This window comes from Podarcis filfolensis (assembly GCF_964270895.1).
Source record: "Podarcis filfolensis genome assembly, chromosome: 1".
In the NCBI taxonomy this organism is placed as follows: Eukaryota; Metazoa; Chordata; class Lepidosauria; order Squamata; family Lacertidae; genus Podarcis; species Podarcis filfolensis.
In genome coordinates, this window is record NC_139604.1 from 9,542,794 (window position 1) to 9,566,263 (window position 23,470).

The 23,470-nt window shown below is 44.6% G+C and overlaps 1 protein-coding gene across 15 annotated transcripts in view; it reads right to left on the reverse strand.

The window, feature by feature from the left end:
• Positions 1 to 1,019: 1,019 nt before the first annotated feature.
• ABI2 (abl interactor 2) overlaps positions 1,020 to 23,470 on the reverse strand; it is a 75,118-nt gene continuing 52,667 nt past the window's right edge. For 3 of the 15 annotated variants that reach the window (XM_083630216.1, XM_083630221.1, XM_083630213.1), the window contains 8 exons: positions 20,500 to 20,597; positions 19,533 to 19,679; positions 18,344 to 18,468; positions 17,806 to 17,994; positions 14,767 to 14,925; positions 11,079 to 11,165; positions 9,864 to 10,037; positions 1,020 to 7,569 (listed from right to left, as the gene is read on the reverse strand). In XM_083630216.1, coding sequence (XP_083486342.1) covers positions 7,394 to 7,569; positions 9,864 to 10,037; positions 11,079 to 11,165; positions 14,767 to 14,925; positions 17,806 to 17,994; positions 18,344 to 18,468; positions 19,533 to 19,679; positions 20,500 to 20,597 — 1,155 coding nt within the window. In that variant the 3' untranslated portion in view covers positions 1,020 to 7,393. The remainder of the gene's footprint in view (positions 7,570 to 9,863; positions 10,038 to 11,078; positions 11,166 to 14,766; positions 14,926 to 17,805; positions 17,995 to 18,343; positions 18,469 to 19,532; positions 19,680 to 20,499; positions 20,598 to 23,470) is intronic. The other 12 variants (XM_083630223.1, XM_083630225.1, XM_083630222.1 and 9 more) reach the window with 7 other exon arrangements.

The window sequence follows — 23,470 nt, forward strand, 5'->3', positions numbered from 1 at the left end:
AATATGAAATAATGTAAAACCATTTTTGCAGGCAAAACAAAAAATCATTGGGGGAGGTGACAAGAAATTTTTCGCACCGGGTACCACCTGACCTTCCTACGCCTCTGCCCTTGGTGTATATCAATACTTTTTCTGCAAGTGTGCCTTGCATCCCTTCATAAGTCTCTACTGAAACAGAACATTCACCTTTTGAAGAAGACATTACTTATTCAGCAATGTTACTATTCCTCTATACACACCCACTTTTGCTTTTAATTAGGTCATCATGTACACAAATATCATTAGCAGGAATTGGAAGTTTAATGCCATCTTCGTTAATAGTGTCTCTCAAAACAAGAGGATATCAGCTTGCTGCTTCACATCAGACCAGAGGAAGAAAATACTGACAATCCCACACTTGTGAAATCTGGGAATGTCTAAAGCACAAATTTCAGTATGTGTAGACAAGAGTTTGAGGCAAAAGCATGAAATGCAACAAGTGCCTGGAAATCCCTGCATTCAAGGGCTCGTTGCTTCAGTCCATCACCATGCCCTGCGCAGGTGGATAAAGGAAAATATTGCATCACAAGACCACAAACCTGCTGCATGCGGAGCATAGATTGACCTAGCTCCCTAAGGTGGTGTCCAAACATAGTGAAGCATTAAAAATACCCACTTAGCTTATCTGAAAATACTCAGATTGGGAGATACTGTTAGTTAAATCCTGTTAGTTAAAGGATTTCAATGCAAGTTTTATACACACTTTCGGGGACTGCAACTTTGTGGTATCCTAGATCAGATCTTCCACCTTCCAAGCTCCCTCTAAAGTTCTTGGAGCCACTCAAAATTAGGAGTGTCCTTAACGCTATTTTTGCGTCCATTGCAGTTTATGACATCTTGGTATTATCTGGAACTATTACAAAGAGAGACACAGTTATTCCCGGAACCAACAGGAATTTAATTTAATCTCGGTCCACACAGCAGTTCAATTAATGCCATATCTGGCAAGGAGGGGACAACCTCAAGACGCTTGGAGGGGATTGGAGTGTGCTTTCTTTTTTTATTTAGGACTTATAACAAGAGTGTTTAGTACACAGCAACAGTTAATTCCAAATACAGTTTAAAAACTCTTAAAAATTTATGCTCCCTCACTCACTGGAAGGTGGTTTAATGGCACACACAGTAAAACATAATTAACAGGGCTTTCTTTAGAATCCTGCACAATTCTCACCATCTGTGAGGTCACCACAAGAGCTCAGGAAATAAACACTTGCCACTAGTAGCAGAAGTTGCTCAGTGTAAACCAAATTGGAGTTTGTTTCCATTGCGATAGGTTTCAGAAACCTATCCATACATAAGCAATGATAGTTACGTGAGAAAAATAAGCACCTGGTCATCGAGATATCTCATCCATGAGCATTCAGCAAGATCCTAACAGAAACCAGCCTGTGCTTTTTACCCGGTCTCTTTAGAATTTGGTACACACGATAGATAGCATCATCAATAAGAAAAGAATCACTGAACTGCATACAATTTCATTCTCCGGTCCAAGCACAACTCTGGTCTCAAAATTTTATGCTCGTCTCAAGGCATGCCGGTTTGCTGCCTTTAGAAACGGCGCTAGGAAAAAAGAGAGGCATATGCCATTCTTCTCAAGAAAGCACAGTAACTACAAACAAAGGTATGGTGAAACGCTGCATACACATAATAGCAGCTGCAGAAGTTGGTAAATCTAATACTCGGGTAAAAATGACAGTCCCTCCAAATTTCAGTTGCCTGGGAAAATCTGGCCTTTGGAATAAAAATATCAAGGCGACCTAGATTTAGGCAACATCAGTTAGCTTCATTTTGCGTTTAAATACCGCAACACTCCTCATTTGGAAAAAGTGAGTGTCTTAATACTGCAGGTTTAAGAGTCATGGGTGTTATCCAACTAAGTTTTACTCACAGTAGGCCCAGTGAAATTGGTCACATTTCCTTAATTTCAACGGATCCATTTATGAGTAAAACCTACGAGTTGGCTACCATCCCATTCTCTCTCATTTGCAAGGAATCATTTCTCGTGAACAAGGACTATCCCCATCTTCATTTAGGATATGAGCTGTGCACCGTTTTTTTAACATCTATGTCTGCCTCTTATGTCTCCCACACACAAAGTTAACACCGAGAGGTTAACCAGCATCACTGAGAAAACACCCCCCGGTTATCAAGTTTTAAAGTCATCATTCCCCTCATTAAGCTTATGACACTTTCAAATACTGTTCTGTGTTCAAAGGCTGCCCCAGAAACTACAAATTGGAAGACACCCTATTTCCATTCATACATCATGCTCCATTCAATTTTAGCACCAAACCTAGCCATGCCCTTGGTTGGTTTTCCCCGGCAGAATTTGCTTGGGGAAATTTAGAATTAGCCCCCCTTTCCTACAGGGGAAAGTGTTTCCTGCTTTGTGTTTGGCTCAAAGCCGAGATCAATGGGATAACACTGAGAAAAACTGAACATTTAAGGCTTTCGCCCAGCAGAGATTGGAAAACACTAGAAGTCAGTTCTACTTACTGAAGATGCCACTTCAAAAATTGAATGATGGCAGCCCAGGTAAGAAATTGTTACTTTAAAGAGAGTACGTTGGCAACCGTTATCCTCCTTGGGACGGGGGGAGAGAATCACCCCACACAGCTAGATGTTGATGCGAAAACTCAACAGCTCCCAAGGTTCATTCCACCCCGAAACCTTGTGGAAAGGGACCCGTTTACTCAAGGTCCTCAGCGATGCTCCAATGATGGGGATCTGCCATCAGGCAATGTCCCATTAACGGACAGGCCTGGGTTTTCCCAATATTTGCATGCAAGATTACAGAAGAGAGTCGGGAACAAAGGGACTTTTTAATATCGTCATGACATGATCCAAAATGGGGGGAAGGGGGGGGGGCAAAGAAAGAAAAGCAGGCCATCCGCATGTTCGAGTGACGGCTCCGAACCTGAGCATTAGCAGCGCATAGCATCTGCAAACTGGCAGCCAACGTTTCGTGAGCCTCTTACTAAATTCTCTTCTCCCCCCCACCTTCTAAACATTGCTACTATAGTCCAAGGTAGCAAGCCAAAACTCACTTGCAGGTCTCCAGAGCACCTTCTGTGCCACGCTTGTGTGCCGTGCAGAGCCGTGGAGTACGGTCTTTGTCCCTCTTCCCCTTTACATAGCATATGTGCGCAAGGCTTCAGGAGCAAAACTAGGGGGACAGTGGTAAGTTTACACAAAGCAGAGCAGAGGCAGCCCCTGGAAAGAACAACAACCGGAAGCAAAGACTCCAGCGATACACCATTCCTACTCTAGACTGGCAACTCTTCTGGCTTGGAAGGATTTGTTCCTGGTGTTGTGGAAAACGAGATTTTGTCTTTAAGCAGGAAGCCAATGCAAGCGGCAGGAAAAACACACACATCTTGGATCCATTACTTGCATGAGTGGGAGAAGGAAGGCCAAGGGAATGAAAGCCATTTTATGAAGGAATAAATGATCAGGAGCTTGATACCGGATCATACATGGAACTCTTACACTGTTTGCACTTAAGAGGCTGAAAGTAAATGATCAAATCATCATAACTTTTTTAACACCTCAATTTGATTTTTGAAAGCAGGACTCTATGGGGAGAAAATGATTTTATTTCCAATTTCCCAGGCCTGTCCCCCCCACCCTCTTTTTCCCGTCCCCCACCCACCCCCTTTTCTTTTCTTTAAAAAAGAAGTAAACATTAAATTTAAAAAGGGAACGTTTAGAGGAAATTACAACCGATAGATGGAGTACCACCCTCACTGACTTGAAATAGCATGCAGTCTATGCAACATTACATACATACAAAGTCTGATTACTTTGGGCTGTGTACATATCATCCCTAAACATTCTACAGAATTCAAAACTGTACAAAATAAAAAAAGCGTAAAATCCAAGAAATTTCTTTACGTTAGTACTGCAGAATAGAAAGCATAAGACCAGCGAGAGGCGAGCAATCTGGAAAGACCGTCTGCAGCAGCTTCAATGGAAAGTGATCTTGGCCCGGGAGGTTTGTGGGGAACGGGCACAAAAATCAAGTCTTCTAGGGCAACACTTGGCATTGCCCCCCACCACAGGAGCCGGGAACAATCATCAGAGTCCCTCTCCACACAACCAAGGAAATGCAACCATTAAAAAAAAAAAAAAAACCAGTGCAGAGAAGCTCCTTATAAACCAATTCTATAGTGAAAGCACTTTTAAAAGGGGGGGACCCACTACAGATACAATCTCAGAAGCTTCTCCAAACAACTTGTGCGCGTGAGGAATCTGTCCGGATTGGACCTACACTCCAGGCCAACTTCCCTTGCTCTTAGAAATAAAACCAAGCTCCGGTAGCTGCAACCTCAAAAGCGACAGATTATGATATTTCGGCATCGGAACTGCAGGTCTGCTGTTTGGTCAGCTGTATAATCTAAGATGAACGATATTGTGGCCTTTTCCAGAAGGGCTGAGAAGACAGCAACTCTCTTAAGATGTGACGAATCCGGCACTAAGGCAACCTGTTTGGTTTTTTTTGTGGGGGGGAGGGTGGAGCAATGGTGTGAGGTTTAATTGGGGGGTAAGTATTCTCGAGAAGTCAAGGGCCCAGTACCAGACTTAAAGTGCATCAACAATGGGGAAAATTAAGATGGGTCCCCAAACAGGGGGGTGGGGGGGTGCTCCCCTCCCCGCAGGAGCAGTTGGAGAAGGAGGAAACTCTAATTCAAGCATCCTCATTATCCTGCCTCGTTTCCTTCAGATTTTTCACGGCAATAAAAGCTCTTTGCAACATAGCACGCTACCTTGCAGGTACACAATGTGCTTTGCGCAGAAAGGAAAATAACATTTCTTTCCAGCACCTAGTTCTCTTGCAGGCATTCTGCATCAAAGCCCAGAACAATATCCGAGACTTGCCTCCTCCTGCACAGAATCAGAGGAGAGCGCCATGGGTTTATCGTGTCGAGCTGAGCAAGGGCCTTGAGGAGCACATATGCAGAAGTCTGCATCTCCGTGCAGGTTCTTTGTGTGGCGAGCTGTGGTCTCGGGCCCGTGTGCATCCCAACACACACAGAACATTACACACGCCGATACCTACATATGTGCATGGTTGCATCGTGGCCATAATAGAAGACAACGTCCTCTCATGGTAGACAGAGCATGCACCAATGTAGATATGTAGGAGTCTTATCATGTGCATTCTGTACAAGAAGTAAAGACTGATCATGCCAGAAATTTGCCCTAATGCTCCAGTGCCTATAGGACTACAGCCCCATAAAGCCTTGACTCCGTCAAACAAGCCAGTCCTGAAAGCCATCCCATTTTAGTGAGGCTAGAGCTGCTCAGAGCACTGATTTTGCTATCTTTGCGGGCGCTCCCCACATAAGCAAACTGTGCAGATAGGAGATACATAAAATCTACGCTAGATTCTTGGTACCGCTTGAATTCTGCTCCTGGCTCGAGCAAAGCATGATGAAGAAGATTTCCGAGCACACCAGTTGCAGAGGGTAAGCCAAGACAGCCTGCGCAGATAGAGGAACTAGATGCCTGCAAAACCACATTTTTTGCTGGTCTCATGGAATTTTGGCTAGTTGGTGTTAAGAAAGGCAGGCTAGCATAACATGTGGTCCCAGGTTCATCACTTTTCGGTCACTATTCAAGTGAAGACTCAACAGGTCAGGGAGAGGTGTGGTTGAATTTTGCATATCCATGGTTCATTTGGGTTGCTGTTATGGGCGTCAGGATTGGGGCTGTGGCATATTGGGGGGGGGAGGGGAGACACATTTTCTTCCACATCACGGTTCCAACAAAAATTACAGGGATTCCTTCAAGGCTGCTCTCTGTATGAGAGGGAAACTGCCACTGGCGGCGGCAGCAACGTCCTTCTGCAACTAACAACTGCTTGGAAAAGGCTATTTTTGAGGGAACTGTGATGTAGGGGGGGAAATGGTTAGCCCCCTACTATCCCATGCCTGATCCTGAATAGGACAGCTGCAATTTAACCAAAAGCAAAGACATTTCACGTGTCATCAAGTTTGGCCTTAAAACTTAAGAAGCCATTACAGCAGGCTTCTCACATTTAAGAAAATGACCCATCTGAAAGACTGGAGAAAAGGTAGCTCAAGCTCTCTTCCGTTTCTAATTTGCCATCAAAGGAAACCAAAACAGAAGGCAGCCCTCTGGATTCCTAGCAAGATCAGCTAACACGCCTTGGCCACATTTGTCTGCCTGCCTCCACAAGCCTTTCATGATATGCACTGAAGTCAATTTGTACCATCCGATTGGTATGCATGATGATATTTGAGCCAAGCAGCTCCAACTTTTAGCTGAAACTTGTGAATGAATTCAAACTTCCCCCACCTCTAGAGATATTGAATTCTTCTCTATTCTAATTCCACAAACTATAAAACATGAGGTAATTTCAGAAGATTGCAGCCAGCCTTCGGGAGAAGAACCAGGGCTGAAGCCTGATATGTGAAACCACAAGATGTGGCTTATACGTATTCTGAAAGCAGAATCTGGACAATATGTCACTTATTAAGAGAGGAGGGTGCAAACTATTTCCTGGATATTTTTCCAAATAGGGAGGCAGCCCAAATCTTAATTTCAAGCTTCATCTTCCTTCCAACTTTTTAACAACCATTTCACCAAATGAGAGAGGCCTCGCTCGAAGCTTTCAAGGATCTATATAACAGGAGGCCAAGCAGAAAGCTACAGCTTCCTGTGTTATCAAAGCAAGAGGAATGTGATTCGAAACCAGCTCCGTGTGCACCTGGATCAGGCTACATGCGCTGAACAGCTGCAGAAGTGTTTTGGGTCAGAGATGCAAGGAACCAACCTGAGATCCAGTTGGTGTGTGACCCCCAAAATGTTTGCCAGTACAATAACGCTCTTCCAATAGTAAGAGAGTGAAGAATGGGGACTTGGGGAAAGGCAAAGAAGGAGGGGGGTGGATGGCCTATCGAAGCCAACCCTTCAGCACTGGCATCTGGGATGTCCCAATACCAGGGCTTACATTATTCCTGAGAAAAATCCCATGTCTTGATTGAATGGGTCACAATTTGAGCAACGGATCGGTTAATTGGCAAGTTCGTTACATCTCCTATATCTACACCCGAATCGGTCAGCTTATTCAAATACGTCGTTCCGCTCAGCCCAGCCGCCGCTGGCAAATGGAAGAGCCATTTCTCCAAAACAACTCAAATCACTATTTTATAAAATGGTTGGGGGGGGGGGGAGAGCAAAACAAAAAAAATAAGAGTGGTTTTGTTTACAATGATCCTTCCTTCCTTCAGTTCATTTGACAGGGCCCCCCAGCCACTGGAGAAGATCTGGGGAGCCCAACAACCTCATGGCAAGCAAGGTGCAAATCTGCCTCTTGTTGTGGCTGTCTTCACTCTGAGTAATGCATGATGGACTCCACGTAGTTCCCTGGGAAGAGTCCCGTTACTCCATTCATCACCCCTTCATACCAACCATCGTCGTTTTTCTTAATGACGTAGATGATGGCGCCTTCCTGGAAGGAGAGTTCATCTTCTTTGTCTTTAGTGTAGTCGTAGATCGCCACAACTAGGAGCAAACAGAAAAAGGAGAGAATAGCAAGATCCCAAGAAAGCAGTTGCCTGAACTGAAGGCAATGTCAAAATCATATTATAGCTTTCATTTGGGCAATCCCTCATCTCCCAAACAGCAGAAATTTCTCTTTAGCAGTAGCCGATTTGAATGTTGTCTTTCTCCCTATTTGCGCAAGAAGTCAGTTCCTCGCCCAAAAGGCCAAAACGTGACTTTCGATGTTTCAGAATATTTTGTGCTGCAAAATGCTGCAGTTCTAAAAATAAAAATGGGAGAAATTTTGGCCTACTCCACGCCTCTCATTCCAATATACAAAAGACTGAACCAAGTAATTGCTACCACTGAAAAAGAGGAAGCCTATTTAGGGTTTCCCAAATGACCAATGTATAAAACTATTTTGGAAAAAGTCAACACAACATGATGCTCCCCCTCTGGTTTCATATAATAAAAAGGGGATCTTGGTGAGAACAGTCCCCACATAGTAAATTGATGGGTTACGCATCCTTTAAAAATGCTGCTTGCTTTCCTAAAAGTAGCAAAAGGCAGGTCTATCGAGGAATTCTAACTGCTCGTTTCCTTTCTCAAACTTGTGCATTGATGAAATGGAGATGAATTTAGTTTCTGCATACGAGCAAAAAAAAACAAACAGGCCAGGAAAGATTTGCAAGAGAGAAAGAAAAACCAATTCAGTTCAAAAGGACTGTCCACCTATTGTTGTTTTTCTAGTATATCAGATGCAGAACTTCCATTATCTTTTGGTAGTTCTGCATAGTTCTGTTTTACTACGGCCCACAAATTCAGGTGGCTGAAGACCTTATGGAATTACTTTTTAATCGGCTAAGATTCCCTTTCTTTCTGCATTCTTTCTCACGCACAAAAACTTCTTTCGTTTCTTTCCTCTCCAAGGGGAAAAAAAGGGGGAATTTGAATTAATGTTGGCTTACAGATGTAATAAGAAATATGAATTAACTTACTATTCAATATGCTTTTTCACGCTGTGATCTGTTATGTGACAGAGCAAAGGATACTAAAGGACAGTCACTCAACAGGCATGGGAGTCAAATTAAGTCTGCCAAAGGGTCCTAATTTGGCCTGTGAGGCCATTTTCCCAACAGCCATGCCCTGAAGTCAGGGGTGGAGCAGGCAAGGCTGCAAGGAAATAATGGATCTAGAGTGCAAACCAGATCATTGCAATCAGTGCTGAATGAAAGCCAATGCAGTGTTTCCCACCAGAACAGCTATGTGGAGCTGATCCCTCTGGCTTACCAGCCCTGCTTGAAGGCAGGAACGGTTGCATCTGGGAGCTCCAATCAGACAAGTCAAGCTGATCCCAGCAGGCATGCATTTGGCACTGAGGAGCAAGTGGAGTTCCCAGTGAGTGGGGCAGTTCAGGATCCAGCCCACCAGCCAGACCCTACTTCCCAGCCATGTGGTGCAAGCTTGAAAGAATGACAATTGTTAATGGGGAGGATATGGAAAACAGGTTTTTCTTACCAAACCGTGAGATTTGAAAGAGCTGGCTTGCTTATTAAATAAAAAAAAAAAGAGTAAACTGATGCTTTTGAATTATGGTGCTGGAGGAGACTCTTGAGAGTCCCATGGACTGGAAGAAGATCAAACCTATCCATTCTTAAGGAAATCATCCCTGAGTGCTCACTGGAAGGACAGATCCTGAAGCTGAGACTCCAATACTTTGGCCACCCCATGAGAAGAGAAGACTCCCTGGAAAAGACCCTGATGTTGGAAAAGATGGAGGGCACAAGGAGAAGGGGACGACAGAGGATGAGATGGTTGGATAGTGTTCTCGAAGCTACCAGCATGAGTTTGACTAAACTGCGGGAGGCAGTGGAAGACAGAAGTGCTTGGCATGCTCTGGTCCATGGGGTCACGAAGAGTCAGACACAACTAAATGACTAAACAACAACAACAAAACACAGATCCAAGCCGTTCCCTGCTTGTATTGGAATCCTGGGGAAACTAGCAAAGTACCGGCTACCAGGATCCAGCACCAGCCGAGAGAGCAGCAGTTGCTTCACAGGGACTGGCCAACGTTGGCTTTGTCTTCCCTCATGCTGAAGGAAGTGGATCGGACTCTGAGACACACCATCAACTGGTAAAATGTTAATTTTACATTGTGCCACCACCGGGCAACATTTTGGATGTAACATCTGAAGGATCTCAAGGATGAGGCATCGCCAGTAAGGTGCAGTGAGCTGAACTCATGTCAAATGGCTGGAAAAGACTCTTGCCTCAGCTGTTAACTCTACGATTAGAACTTCCAGCAAATGTACCTTTCTCCAAGTAGGTCCTTGGTGCCCACGGTGGATCCTCTTCAGCGTATGGGTCACTGTATTCTACCACAGCGGCTTCTTCCTCCTCATAATCTTCTGGAGGAGGTGGTGGTGGTGGGGATTCATCAAAGACTGGCTCATCTACTGGGGGTGGGGGTGGAGGTGTGTCTGAAACTAGAGGAGCAAAAATCCACACTGCAGTTCCTAGAAAAATCCACACTGCAGTTCCTAGAGTTTAAAGGCTACACAGCACGTCCAATATATTAAGAGCTTTACAAGTCTTATTTTCCCCCCTCTGCCTCTGTCTAGTGTCTGCTTCGATGGGTTGTCCTCCTTTTACAGAAAAGATCCAAGGCAGTGCTTGTAATCACTGATCAAGGTTCAAAGTTCACCTTCCATCGAGTCTGACACTCAAACACTGGACATCGATAAAAACAGCAGCTTTTCCACTTTAGGGAAGAGGTAGCTCATCTGTGGCCCTCCAGGTGTCTTTGGGCCATTGCTCCCATCATCTCTGACAATTAAGCAGTGCTGGAGGACCAGCCCTTTTCTAGAGAGATTCATGTTCCACATTACCTACCTCTTCCAAATCCAGTCTCAGAGGCAGTATGTCTCTGAACATCATTTGCTAGGGAACTCACAAGGGGGGGAAGTGCTATAGCTCTTGCACTCTTCTAGTGGTTTTTTATAGATATCTGGCTGGCCTCAAAATGTTGGACTTGGTGGGTCTTTGGTTGAATTCAGTAGGGCTGTCCTTATGTTCTCAATCCCATATGGTTATGCTGAATGGCAGTTCCTGATTAAGTCGCTTTTTTTTGCTTTGGGGCGGACTGCATGTCCTTTAGATTGTAAAGCAGGAACTTTGAAGCTCTGAGTTTAATCACTATGTGGACACTGCTGCAGTGGGGGCAGAAGGTAATCGACCCAATCCCACATGAAAAGTGTTCCGCTTCTGCCTGGCAGAAGACCACAGCGTCACACTTTGCAAAATGCACTGTCTTGGCTGCTGACTGGTAGATGCACAAAATTTATGAAACAGTCTATGAACAACCAATCTAAATGTGGAACGTCTGCTAGATGATAAGCAAGTGGGCATTACAAGGTTGTGTGTGATCAAGAGACATTGTCATCATCCAAACCTAACGCCTGCAGGTGAGCTTAAGCTTACTAAAATATCTCTACCTGAATCAAAGGACAATAAAAACGCATACTTACTATTCTCCTGAACTCTGGCCACAAATCCCATGAGTGGTAACTGAGGAGTTACCTGTAGGATAGAGGGAGGCGGTGGCGCAAGAGACACTGCAGAAAAGGAACGACAACAATAAAAAAGCAGGCCTCCGGTTAGAAAAGTTGAACCCAAAACATGAGAGATTGCATGGGCACTGTGGTTTCCTACTCAATGCAAGAAAAAGGGAGGAAAAATAGTAACAGGTCAACTTGAACCTAGCTGCCAAGGACAACACTGAAATTTGCTTTAAGCTGTATTAATCATCAGGCTTGTTTCTTAACATCTTTCTGCAGGGCCTGCAAGACAGAGCTGTTCCACCAGGCCTTTGGCCAAGACCCCCTCCTTTGGTAATCCTCATAGAACTCTAGCTCAATGGTTGCCATTAATTTGATTCTGAATTGATTTTAGAATGTATTTCAATTAATTGATTGTGATTTTATGTAAAACTGTGTTATTTTTATTGTTGTTAGCCGCTCTGAGCCTGGCTTTGGCTGGGGAGGGAGGGATATAAATAACTTATTATTATTATTATTATTATTATTATTATTATTATACAGAAATAATTGATGCTTAAGGGATTCGTCTCCTGCAGTCTCCACAGAACCAGTCCTGAAACAAGTCCGGCAGAAGCACAGAAATCCTTGGCTATTAGGAAGACAGTCTGGTGCAGTCAGGGAAAATATTCCCCAACCCACAAGGACCTTCCAGGGCTTCATTTTTACATAGCCTGCATTTGCATTACCAAAGACCAACGTTTACAGCTTCACATTTCTTCATAAAAATTCAAAATCTACAAGCAAATTAGAAAGCAATCTCTTAACCCGGTCTGAGAAAATGTTCAGGATTGGGACTTAGAATAACTTTACTTGAGGTGTTTCTGAGCACACAGAACACAGAACACTTTCATGAACAGTGTGACCTGACTGTTTAAAACAGGGTTTTAGAAGTGTGCTTATGCGATTAAGCACCATTCTGCATGGCTTTGAGACAGCAGCTGAAGCAATTTACTGCCTTCCACAGAAGTCCATGAGAATCTTTCACTTCTATGGGTAGGTAAAGTAGCTGCACTTGGAGTCACAGTTTAACTGGAAGCAAAACCCAATCCCGGCCCCCAGGTCTTGGCAACTTGAGAGTCAGGGCAGAACAATGATGTCAGAGACTCCTCTTCTTTCACTCTCTGCTGAGTCGTTCAGTGGGTGCTAAAAGGTAAAGGTAAAGGTACCCCTGCCCGTATGGGCCAGTCTTGCCAGACTCTAGGGTTGTGCGCTCATCTCACTCTATAAGCCGGGAGCCAGCGCTGTCCGCAGACACTTCCGGGTCACGTGGCCAGCGTGACAAGCTGCATCTGGCGAGCCAGCGCAGCACACACAACGCCGTTTACCTTCCCGCTGGTAAGCGGTCCCTATTTATCTACTTGCACCCGAAGGTGCTTTCGAACTGCTAGGTTGGCAGGCGCTGGGACCGAGCGACGGGAGTGCACCCCGCCGTGGGGATTCGAACCGCCGACCTTTCGATCGGCAAGTCCTAGGCGCTGAGGCTTTTACCCACAGCGCCACTGTGCTACTCAGTGGGTGCTACTCATTTCTAAATGAGAATATTTCAGCACTCACAACTTTTTGAAAATTGAGCTACCTATATACTTGCCGCTTCAGATCATGGTTGCTGCCAATCACTTCGTTTTTAAAATCAAGCTGTCGTGTGCAGAACCTATTTTTGCTTTGCTTTCTCTTGTACAGAGTGTGCCTGTAACATGGGGAAGTCTATGCAGGAGTGCATTTCAATCTGCACTTCATGTACAATGAAAAGAATGAGAACCAGTCTCAAGATCTCCCCCAGCAAGCACCACGCCCCTTCCCCCTTGCTGAAGCCCATGTTCTCAAATGCATTTTTCTTCTGATGCTCCCTCAATGAAAAGGTAACAGGCCAATTTTCAAATGGGATTCCTTGCTCCCCTACCCTGCCATTTCCCTCCCTCTTTATGGCACCACAGTAATCTGGTTGCCCTCAGCAGTCCTCTCCCGACAGTGAGTCTTTGTTGAAGGTCCTTTTGCCTCTACCCTGGATGAGGTCCAAGTCCAATGACATATCCCATCTTCATTCGCTAAAACTCTACACTTACAAACCTCTCATTATTTGCGCCACGGGAAAGCCACTCTTTTTGTAAAATTGCAATCCAAGCAAGCTACCCTTTTAAATCATAACATTCTGCTTGGCTAAACAGACTGAATGAGAATTACCTAATATTTATTGGCTATTTGGCATCTTCTGTGGTGCCTCGACAACAAAATGACCGACTAATGAAGGGCCACCCATTTAACAACTCTTACCGCAACAAAGGATTCCACAAAAGATGCTGAGCATCCAGAAAACACCTTTGCATAAAAACCAACCTTCAGAAGTCGGTCTCCCCATAAAAGAGTGAATAATCATAGGTTCTCTCCTTCAGCGTGCAAAGAGTCATGTTTATTATTAACACCTTTTCACATTTGTGAGTGTTATGCGTTGTCATATTTAGGGACACTTCTCGGCATGTTTAGAACATGTACACACAGAAACACAAAATATTCCATACACAAATATTCAAGTTCAACAGGTGTGTGCAAACTCCAGACATCGTGCAGGTTATGTGCACTGAGTGAAGATCCATTATTAACATGCATATATATTCTAGGCACTTAGGTTCAGTAGACAGGTTTTGGTTTAGGTGTGGAAGAGCCAGACTTATGCGACAACATACCGTATTTTTTGCTCTATAAGACTCACTTTTCCCCTCCTAAAAAGTAAGGGGAAATGTGTGTGCATCTTATGGAGGCTGCGCAGCTATCCCAGAAGCCAGTACAGGAAGAGGAATCGCTGCTTTCGCTGTGCAGCAATCCGTCTTCCTGTTCTGGCTTCTGAGATTCAGAATATTTTTTTTTCTTGTTTTCCACCTCCAAAAATTAGGTGCGTCTTGTGGTCTGGTACGTCTTATAGAGCGAAAAATACGGTAAGTCATGAAGCTCAACCAGTGTGGCTTCTGTCAAGTTACAGGCTCTCAGACTAATCAACTCACACGCCTATTTGCAGTTGTGCACTTCAGGATTCCATCAACTGATCTCCTATGAAACATTAGCAAACTGACAAGATCCCCATGCTTGCTTCTATGATGTGCAACTGATTCAAGCCAGGTTTCCTTCCAAACACAAGCCATCTCTTTAGCAAGTTGGCCACCTAGTGAACTAAGAACTGTGAGGGAAAACATAACGTTGTCTCAGGGATAACCATGTTTGTCTGTTGCAGAAAACACCGAGGCTTTGGGCATCTTAAAGACTAACCTTTTCATGGCATTAGTTTCCACTTCATCAGATGAATAAAGTGTTATCTCAAGTTACAGGTATATGGTTTGGGCGGGGAATGGGGTGCGTGCTTGTAAACAGTGAGGCCAGAGGAAAATAAAATGCAGAAAGTACAGACAAACTGATAAATTACCAAAACAGCCACATTTCAAATATAATACTTTATCAAAGAAAGGCAACCCCTTCCCTGCAATCAGAGATTAATATTTAGGATTTTAAGGTAAAGGTCAAATTATTCATCATCACGACAACATGTGGTTAGATCTTTAAAGGCACCACAACACTGGCATTTTTGTTGGTGGGTTAGAGTACTGATTTTCACTGCGGTGCATCTTACCTGGGTTCTGGCTATAAAAGGGTCCTCCATTCACCTGGTTTTGAAGGCTGTTCTGCGAAGTGATGGAAGGAGGACGCCTGTACGGCAAAGAGCCCCCTATTGTTGGAGGGGTGTGCCGAGTAGCAGGTCTGTTCATGCTGTAGAACTGAACAGGATGACCTGTTTCGGAAGGGAGAAAAGTGTCAGGGTAAGGACAAAAATGTTGAAGCTGAATCCTGCCTTTTCACATAAAGATTTCCGCTTCATATGAGTGGACTCTCCATGCCCTTACCACAGCAAAAAGACTGAAACTGCTGAATTGGAAAGACAGAAACGTGGCTCCCTTCTACCATTGGATTGAAGACTTATACAAACTTGCAGCATATGAACAACTTGCATATAAACGCAGACTTGCCATGGACAAACTCAATATTTGGAATCCATTCTTACAAATACTGTAATAGGTGAAGATCTGGTGAGGTACAGTAACAACTTTGTAAAGTATACAATTTTGGGTTCCCCCCTTCGCTTTCCCTTCTACACAGGTGCTGTTTCTCTTTTCCTTTTTCTCTCTTTTATTTCGTCTCGCCATGCTTGATGGACATATATGGTTATGTACAGTGGACGCTCGGGTTGCGAACGTGATCCGTGTGGGACGCACGTTCGCACCCGCAGCGTTCTCAAACAGAAGTGGTGCTCTGCGCACGCGCGGGTTGCGATTCGGCGCTTCTGCACATGCGCGACCGCCGAAACCCGGCAGTAACCCGTTCCAGTACTTCCGGGTTTCGGCGGTCCGCAAAGCCACTCCCGACATAAGGGGGGGTTGCGGGCGCACGCCCCTTCTACATCGTCGCAGGGCTGGCTGCAGCCCCGCGCGACTTGGGGAATCCCGGGATTCATCAGTATTTATTATTCACCGAGCCAGCCAATCGGCTGGCTGCAGGGGCGGGCTTAGTAGGGTTCATTTAAGGTCGGGGCAGCCCGTGCTCGCCCCTTTTCTTTCTTACAGCCAGCTGCGGTTTTTACCTCTGCTTTTTAGCTGCTGCGTTTTGTTTCTTCCATTGCTGGCTTATTTTCAAGTTTTATTTTTCCCCTTTGAACTTTTCGGCGGTCCACAACCCAAAAAAACGCAACCTGAAGCATCTGTAACCCGAGGGATGACTGTCCCATTTAACTTTCAATAAAAAATTATATATATATATATATCAGCTTTATCTAAAATGACGTTTGAACACAAAGGGTGGAACCCAATGTTGCATAAGTAGACCTTTGGCTCACACACCGGGTCTTCATCTTTCCTACCTCCCTCCTTGCAGTTTCTTGCCGCCCCGCCCCCACAAAAAAACCCAAGTCCAACGGGTCCCCCAACCCTCTAGAGTAAATTTGAGGTATGAAAGAAACTGCAATGTTAAAGAGAGGAAGGTGGAATTCCACTGCATGAGTGCAAGTCTACTCTGCTTGTGGGAAGACAGCTTTGAAAACAACCCATTGGTGTGTTTTTTTCACATGCCTTAAAAGCTGCTCAGATGATTCAGAGGTGCGGCATGAATACAAACCCTACAATGTTATGCTTTTGAAAACGAAGCAGTTCAGCTGACATAGCAGGCACATATGACAGGATACCTTAAATTACACTTCAAAGGAAACTTGTTAAGATGAATATGGGGCAGAGCAGAATGGTAGCATTCTACCTAGCATTTTAAAAAAGGAGGTCTCTGAGCTGATTCTCCATTGGCTCTCAAAGAAGCTGACGGAAACATGAAACAAGTACACAACCACAGTGCGCTCTGCCCGATTTTCCAGAGTAACTCAACTAAGGTTTAGTTCCTATATGCACGTTCACCACTTGATGACCAACATGTTGGAACAAACCACTGCAGCAGAAACTTTTACATCCATAATACTTTTGAATGGAAAGGGAACACATGTTTAGCAAAGCCAAAAACTGCAAAATAATCAAATAACAAATATCCATGTAAGAGTCAGCCGTGAACTGCTCCAAGTTTGAATGGGTTTCAGTCACAGAACCCCCAACTATGCTGCTCGTTTCAGGTGGTCTCTCGCCCCCCCCCCCCCGCTCAACTTTCAAATCCAAAAGCAGAGCCTTGGTAAAGTCTAGAGTACAGCAATATTTTCCCCTAAAAGGTTAATCAATTAAACCTGAAAAATCTATTTTGCTACTTATAGATCAGTTGCTCCCTCTAAATATTAAACTGCCTTGCACACTGCCATCATGTAAGATTTACAACCATGATTCCAAGCAATGAGTTTCTGATACAATGTTACCTACAAAATGTTGAACTTGGTTTTTTGAAACAAGCTGCAAATACCGTACTTTTCCATCTATAAGACGCCCCCGTGTATAAGACTTCCCCTATTTTGGGGGACTCAAATTTAAGAAAATGAGGGGAGATGGCGCAGAGTCATTGAGCTTTTTGCAGAGGATTGCTCAGCATTGTTGAACTTTTGGGGGGGGGCGGTTGCCAAAAATAGCTCACCCATATGCATCGCAAAATCTGCCTCCTGACTGTCCCATCGCCGGCAGCAGCTGCAATTCACCCGCCCAACTGCCAAAACGTCACCCAATCAACACCACCCATTGATGCAGCAACCAATCACACGCACAATAGCCGCTGACAGCTGAGGCAGCAACCAATCAAACGCCCACCCTATACACTACCCATGTATAAGACGACCCCCACTTTTTACCATGATTTGAAAAGAAAAAAACATAAGTCTTATACACGGAAAAGTATGGTAAGTCAATAATGTACGGTTGTCAGAATGCTTGGATCGAAATAACCGAGACAGATGGTAGACAAAGGGGCATTTTGAAAACAACGCACAAAGAAACACAGCAAGCCAAACAATTCAGTATAACAAGGTGATTTCAGCAGCTGAGAAAGATGATGAAAGGATGGAAAACGAAATGTCACGCTTTCCCAATGAAAACCACACAAGCATAGGAAACTCGGTGAATCGGTAGTACTCAACAAAACCAGCCTTAGGCTGCCATTGCATCTTGGCTGACCTGCCTCCAGAGGAAGAGCTGAAACTCACCTGCGGAAGGAGTGGAAGAAGCAGCAGGGGGAGTTGGAGATGTGAAGCCATCGGCAAGGGGCTGAGCCCCTGCAGCAGCGGCAGCAGCATCTGGGGCGGCAGAGGATGGGGCAGTTGCAGGAGTGAGAGGAGTGGGAGCAGGGGCAGAAGTAGCAGGAAGGGGAGAAGTGCCAGCAGAACTGGCAGGGGCTACGTGGAAAGAGGAGGAAGAGGAGGAGTTAATAAGGAGTTACGGTTAGCAAGGATTAGAAAAGCTTTCGAGTATTTTGTGCGGAACGTTCCACAAACGCTTAAAACTCTAGCCCCAAGAATGGCAGCAGCGGGGGGAGGAAGGATAGGTAGAATAATGTTTATGTAGGGAAAGGGTTACCCCTTAGGTACGCAGCAAAAACGGGGTGGGGAATGGGAGGAGGATTTCAACTTATCCAATGCAAAACATCGCCTTTCCCCCTGACAGGACTCAAAGCAGCTTACAGATAATTGCCATTACCAAGGAATCGCCCAAACCCAAGAGGAGCCCCTGCCCCCCGAGATTTACCTGGATACACACTGGGAGGGGACGGAGTAGGGACAGCAATAGGGACTCCCACACTTCCACTTCCGCTGTTCTCTCGACTGCTGCTCCTACTGCTAGGATGGCTCCCTCCGCTGCTCCCGCTGCTGCTAAAGAAATTATACAAAAACAAACAAACCACAAAGGCATCCATATTCCATTCCATGCCAGGCACACGCAGATTGCTAAACTTCGCAATTTTGGGGACAAAGAAAGGCGTGCTGCCGTTTCCCCCCCTACGTCCAAGCTAAAATCAGGGTACATCACTGACGAGTAACAGTTGCCTGCTAGATTATAGGAAATGGCTTTCAGGACCCTAGAAATATCAACTCTTAATGGGCAAAGGGCCAATATTAAAAGGAGGTTGGTTTTATCTGCATTGCTTTATACTCCACAAGTAAAAACGCTTAGGCCTAAAATAGTTTTTGGCACGACACCATGAAATCTCACCAACATACCATTACATTTTATGCTGGCCAGGGCTAATCTGTTCTGCAGATCAATTTCCTTAGCGCAGACCTATCTTAGGCCAAGGCCTTTTTCCAGCTTTTACATTACTTCTGCAAATCCACATAAAGGAATTAAATCAGTCATGTTTCCTATCTATTTCATGTTACCAACATTTTCACAGGCACCAAAGTCTCATCTACAGGTATAGGAATAATAATAATAATAATAATAATAATAATAATAATAATAATGTCTGTTCAGCATGGAATCTCAGGTTTCAGAACTTATTGAGAAGTAACAATAAAGCCTCATGACAGCATCACCCTCATTTGTAGACACCACATTTTAGAAACAGTGCACGACCATGACCGTCTTATGACGGAGAGGCAAATAAATAGAAGTTATAACAAACAAACAAGCAAGCAAACAAACAGGATACAGTTCTATTCAAGACTTCATATGCTACAATACACAATTCGGCAAGCAAATTGTGTATCTTTTAAAAAAACTCTTCCTAGACAAACAACTTCGCATTATACAACATGTAGCACAACGAGCATGGTTTCCCTCTAACTCCCAATGGATTTCCCAAGAAATCACATGAATTTATGAAGTTCTAAGTGAAGGGTTGGAGGGAGGAGGGGGGGTTAAAAGCAGATCACTATAAAGCTGTGTTATGTGTCTTAATTATTGTTAATATTTTGTGCAGGAGCAGACTGAATACCTGTAAGTGCGATTCCTCTGATTCACAGAAGCTGTCCTAACAGGGCTCTGTTGCGAGGGAGCCATATTACGGGTAGGGCTAGGTACATAGTCATTTGGTACCACTGGAGGACGCACTGGCTCCAGTGTGCGATAGGGAGAGTGACGCCTACACAAGAAAAACATATGTATGGAAGCAATTTCAGACAATGAAATACACCAAACACCTTTGGGCAAGGCAGTGTAGAACTCCTGCTTACTGTTCATATTGAAAATGCACAGGGCAGGATCCAGTCCACCGCCGGGGCAGCGCCTGTGAAGGATTCCCTTGGGCACAACAGAGCCCAATTTTCCTACTCCCCCTTCACGGCGCACAAGAAGGCGGTGCCAAAAAAGAGAGATCTTTGCATGCTGCCCATGTCCCCAGACAGCTCTCCCTCTCCTCTCAAAGTAAGTGACTTCTGCTCTGGTGCATCAGTGACTTGCATTAAGAGGAGAGGGCAGACTGGGGAAGCATGCAGAGAGTTCCTGGTCCAATCGCTGGTCTATCATGGTGCCTGCACACTTAGTTGGTCAGAAGAGGAAGAGAGAAAATGGGGGCTCTATTGAGCCTCTAAAAACACTCCACATGCTGGTGCCGCGCTTCTCAGCGGACCTAACTGGGCCCATGAAATTTCTCTGTTCATGTCGTACAGGATAATCAGGGCCATTACTTTTTCTAGGTACAGCAGTGTAGAGCTACTCTACAAACAAAAGCCCAAAAGGCTCCTGCCGAAAGAAACCATATTCAACCATTATTTCCGCCTCCTGGCGAGGCTATGAATGTGCTATCTGCCTACAGGGGGGAGAGAGACAAGACACCTCCAAAGCCCACAATGTCATTTTGAGGCACTAATGAGCCATGAAGCAATAGTAAAAGCAAGAAAGGATTTTTTACCTTCCCTTTTTGCACCCTGCCCCCTTTCCAATGCGCGTGAAGTTGTACTTACCCAATCGTTCCTTTCCCTGACATTGGCGGACTGGGTGGCTTCTGGGTGGGTGGTGTGGTACGAGGCAGGCCACCCATTTTCATATTCTGTGTACTAACCTGCATGAGAGGCAATGGGAAGAAAAGCAAACCTCACTGAACTCTTCAGGTCAACGACTGAGAATAAATTAAGAGCCCTTTGGGAACTGATCTGCAACATTAAAAAAGCAGGGGAATGTGTAATAATAATAATAATAATAATAATAATAATAATAATGTAGAAGCCCCAGTGGCCATGCACCTATGTGCAATTTCTACATATAATAGTTAAGATGTGCTCAAAGGACTTGTGGCTCTATGGGGTGTTTAAGAGTTGTTCTGACTGATTTCACATTTAACTTCCAATCACCAGCCACAAGGAAAGTGTGCCTATCTCAAGGCAAACTTTGCTTACTAGGCTCAAGGCAACATCCTTTCCCTCACTGCATTTCTAGCTATGCCAATCCTGCCCATGTCTGCTCAGAGGTAAGCCCCACGGGGTTGGATGTGGTTTGTTCCCAAGAAAGTAGGTTTAGAACTGCAGCCTAGAAATACAGATGAGATATTTTACTGAAATGTAGGCTATAAATGAAAGACAAATGGGTTTCCAAACTTTATGTATTATAATACAAATCAGGGGCGGCTCACTTGTGGCCCTCTAGATATTATTTGCCTACGACTCCAGACCACTGGGCTATGCTGGCTAGGACTGATGGGAGTTGTAGTCCAACCACAACTGGAGGGCCACAATATATCCCTGAACTATATAAAACATAAAGTTTAAAAATACATTTGCATTGCATGCGTCCAGGGGACGTGCCTAGGGGTTTGGCTACGGAACCCTGGCTACACATTCTAGCGGTAGCAAATGCAACTCTGCCACAGCACAACACATGAAGTGTCTCTCAAAAGCACTTAATATATATTTCAGGAAACCACTTACCGTATTTTTTGCTCTATAAGACTCACTTTTTCCCTCCTAAAAAGTAAGGGGAAATGTGTGTGCGTCTTATGGAGCGAATGCAGGCTGCGCAGCTATCCCAGAAGCCAGAACAGCAAGAGGGATTGCTGCTTTCACTGCACAGCGATCCCTCTTGCTGTTCTGGCTTCTGAGATTCAGAATATTTTTTTTCTTGTTTTCCTCCTCCAAAAACTAGATGCGTCTTGTGATCTGGTGCGTCTTATAGAGCGAAAAATACGGTATTTCTTGTTTGACTGAGTGGTGGGGAACCTGCAGCCCTGCAGGTGTCATTTGATTCCAACTCTCCTCTCACCTGACCAACTAGAGCGTGCTAGCTAGGGTTGATGGGAGTTTGGGCCCAGCAACTTCAGGGTCGGGGTGGGTGGGGGTAGAGGTTGCCCACCACCAACCTGCAGTGTCTATGAAGCTATTAGATGTGCCTAGGACAGGGAATGAGTTGTACGTAACGTGAAACCCTTACACCACGTATTACAAAAGCACAAGGAGGAATCCTAAAAGCTCAATTTAAGAAATAATCTAGTATCCTCACTTCCCAAGAGGGATGCAAAGACCTGGCCAACTATTGGTGAATATCTCATTCTGCTGAAAAGAGTCTACTCTGAAGTAACAGAAGCCAGTGTAGCAGTAGGAATATTGCTGCTTCTGCACCCTTCGTCCTTGTCATTCAAGGGCACTTGTGCTGGTCTCATACAGCACCACTGGTGCTGCTAGCTAGGGATCATGGGAGTTGTAGGCCAAAAACATCTGGAGGGCCAAGGTTGAGGAAGCCTGGTCTTTCTGCTTTATAGTCCAAACACTGCAGCCTTTCCCAAAAGAATTTTTTTCCCAAAGTATCTATTTGGACACTTTCTATCTGCACTAAGCACTTTCATAAATCAACTTCATATATGAAATGAAGCTTCACTTGCAACACCACCCTAATAAAATATGGCTTTTTTAAAAAAAAAAAAAGAAGTGACATTTTCTGTATAAAAGAAAGACTATATCACCAAGAGTTATTTCTGTCATAGATCACCTCATTTTTTTACGATTGGTAGCCATTTTACTGATCTGTTTCATGAGATGCTGATGACAAATTACATTTATGAAGCTGCAAATGCAAGGTATGAATAATTTAATGTTTTGTGTTCATCAGCATCATGGTGGGTTGATTTTTTTAAAAAAGAAAAAAATTAACTGCTTGTTTCCACGTAAATCACAAACATGGGAAAACTAATACTTGTGTTTGTGTATGGAAAGAGCTTGTGTGTGCGTGTGTGTATGTGCGCACTCTGCTAGGAAAGCTACCGTATTTTTCGCCCTATAGGACGCCCTTTTTCCCCTCAAAAAATGAAGGGGAAATGTGTGTGCGTCCTATGGGGCGAATGCAGGCTTTCGCTGAAGCTTGGAGAGCAAGAGGGGTCAGTGCGCACCGACCCCTCTCACTCTCCAGGCTTCAGGAAGCTATCAGCAAGCCTGGGGAGCCCGCGGGAGTTCCCGCAGGGCTCCCTAGGCTGCGGATAGCAGCCTGCTGCCCGGAGCGCGGGGCGCGCTGAAGCCGCGGCTGGGGGAGGGGGGAATAAATTTTTTTTCTTTATTTTCGGGCCCACCCCCTAAAACTAGGTGCGTCCTATGGGCCGGTGCGTCCTATAGGGCGAAAAATACGGTACCTTATCCCTGGACTTTGAATCTAAAATTTCATATTTTAAAAAGCAACACTTTTAGAAGACAGGATCGCCCACCACATCGTGGAGCATGAGGTAGAGCATTATGGAAAAGACACCTCAACCTTGAAAGATCTCTGAATCTGGGAAAACTAGGTTTTCAAATTTCAAAGCTGGATCCAAAAGTTGTCTGTCCGTCCCCAATAACTGGCCCATATGATTGTTACAAGATGGTTGTATAAATGCAGCATGCCTTCACTTTTTCTTCTGGATAAATTTTCGAGATCACTACACTGCATTTTCTACATACAATATCCAAGATTCACTAC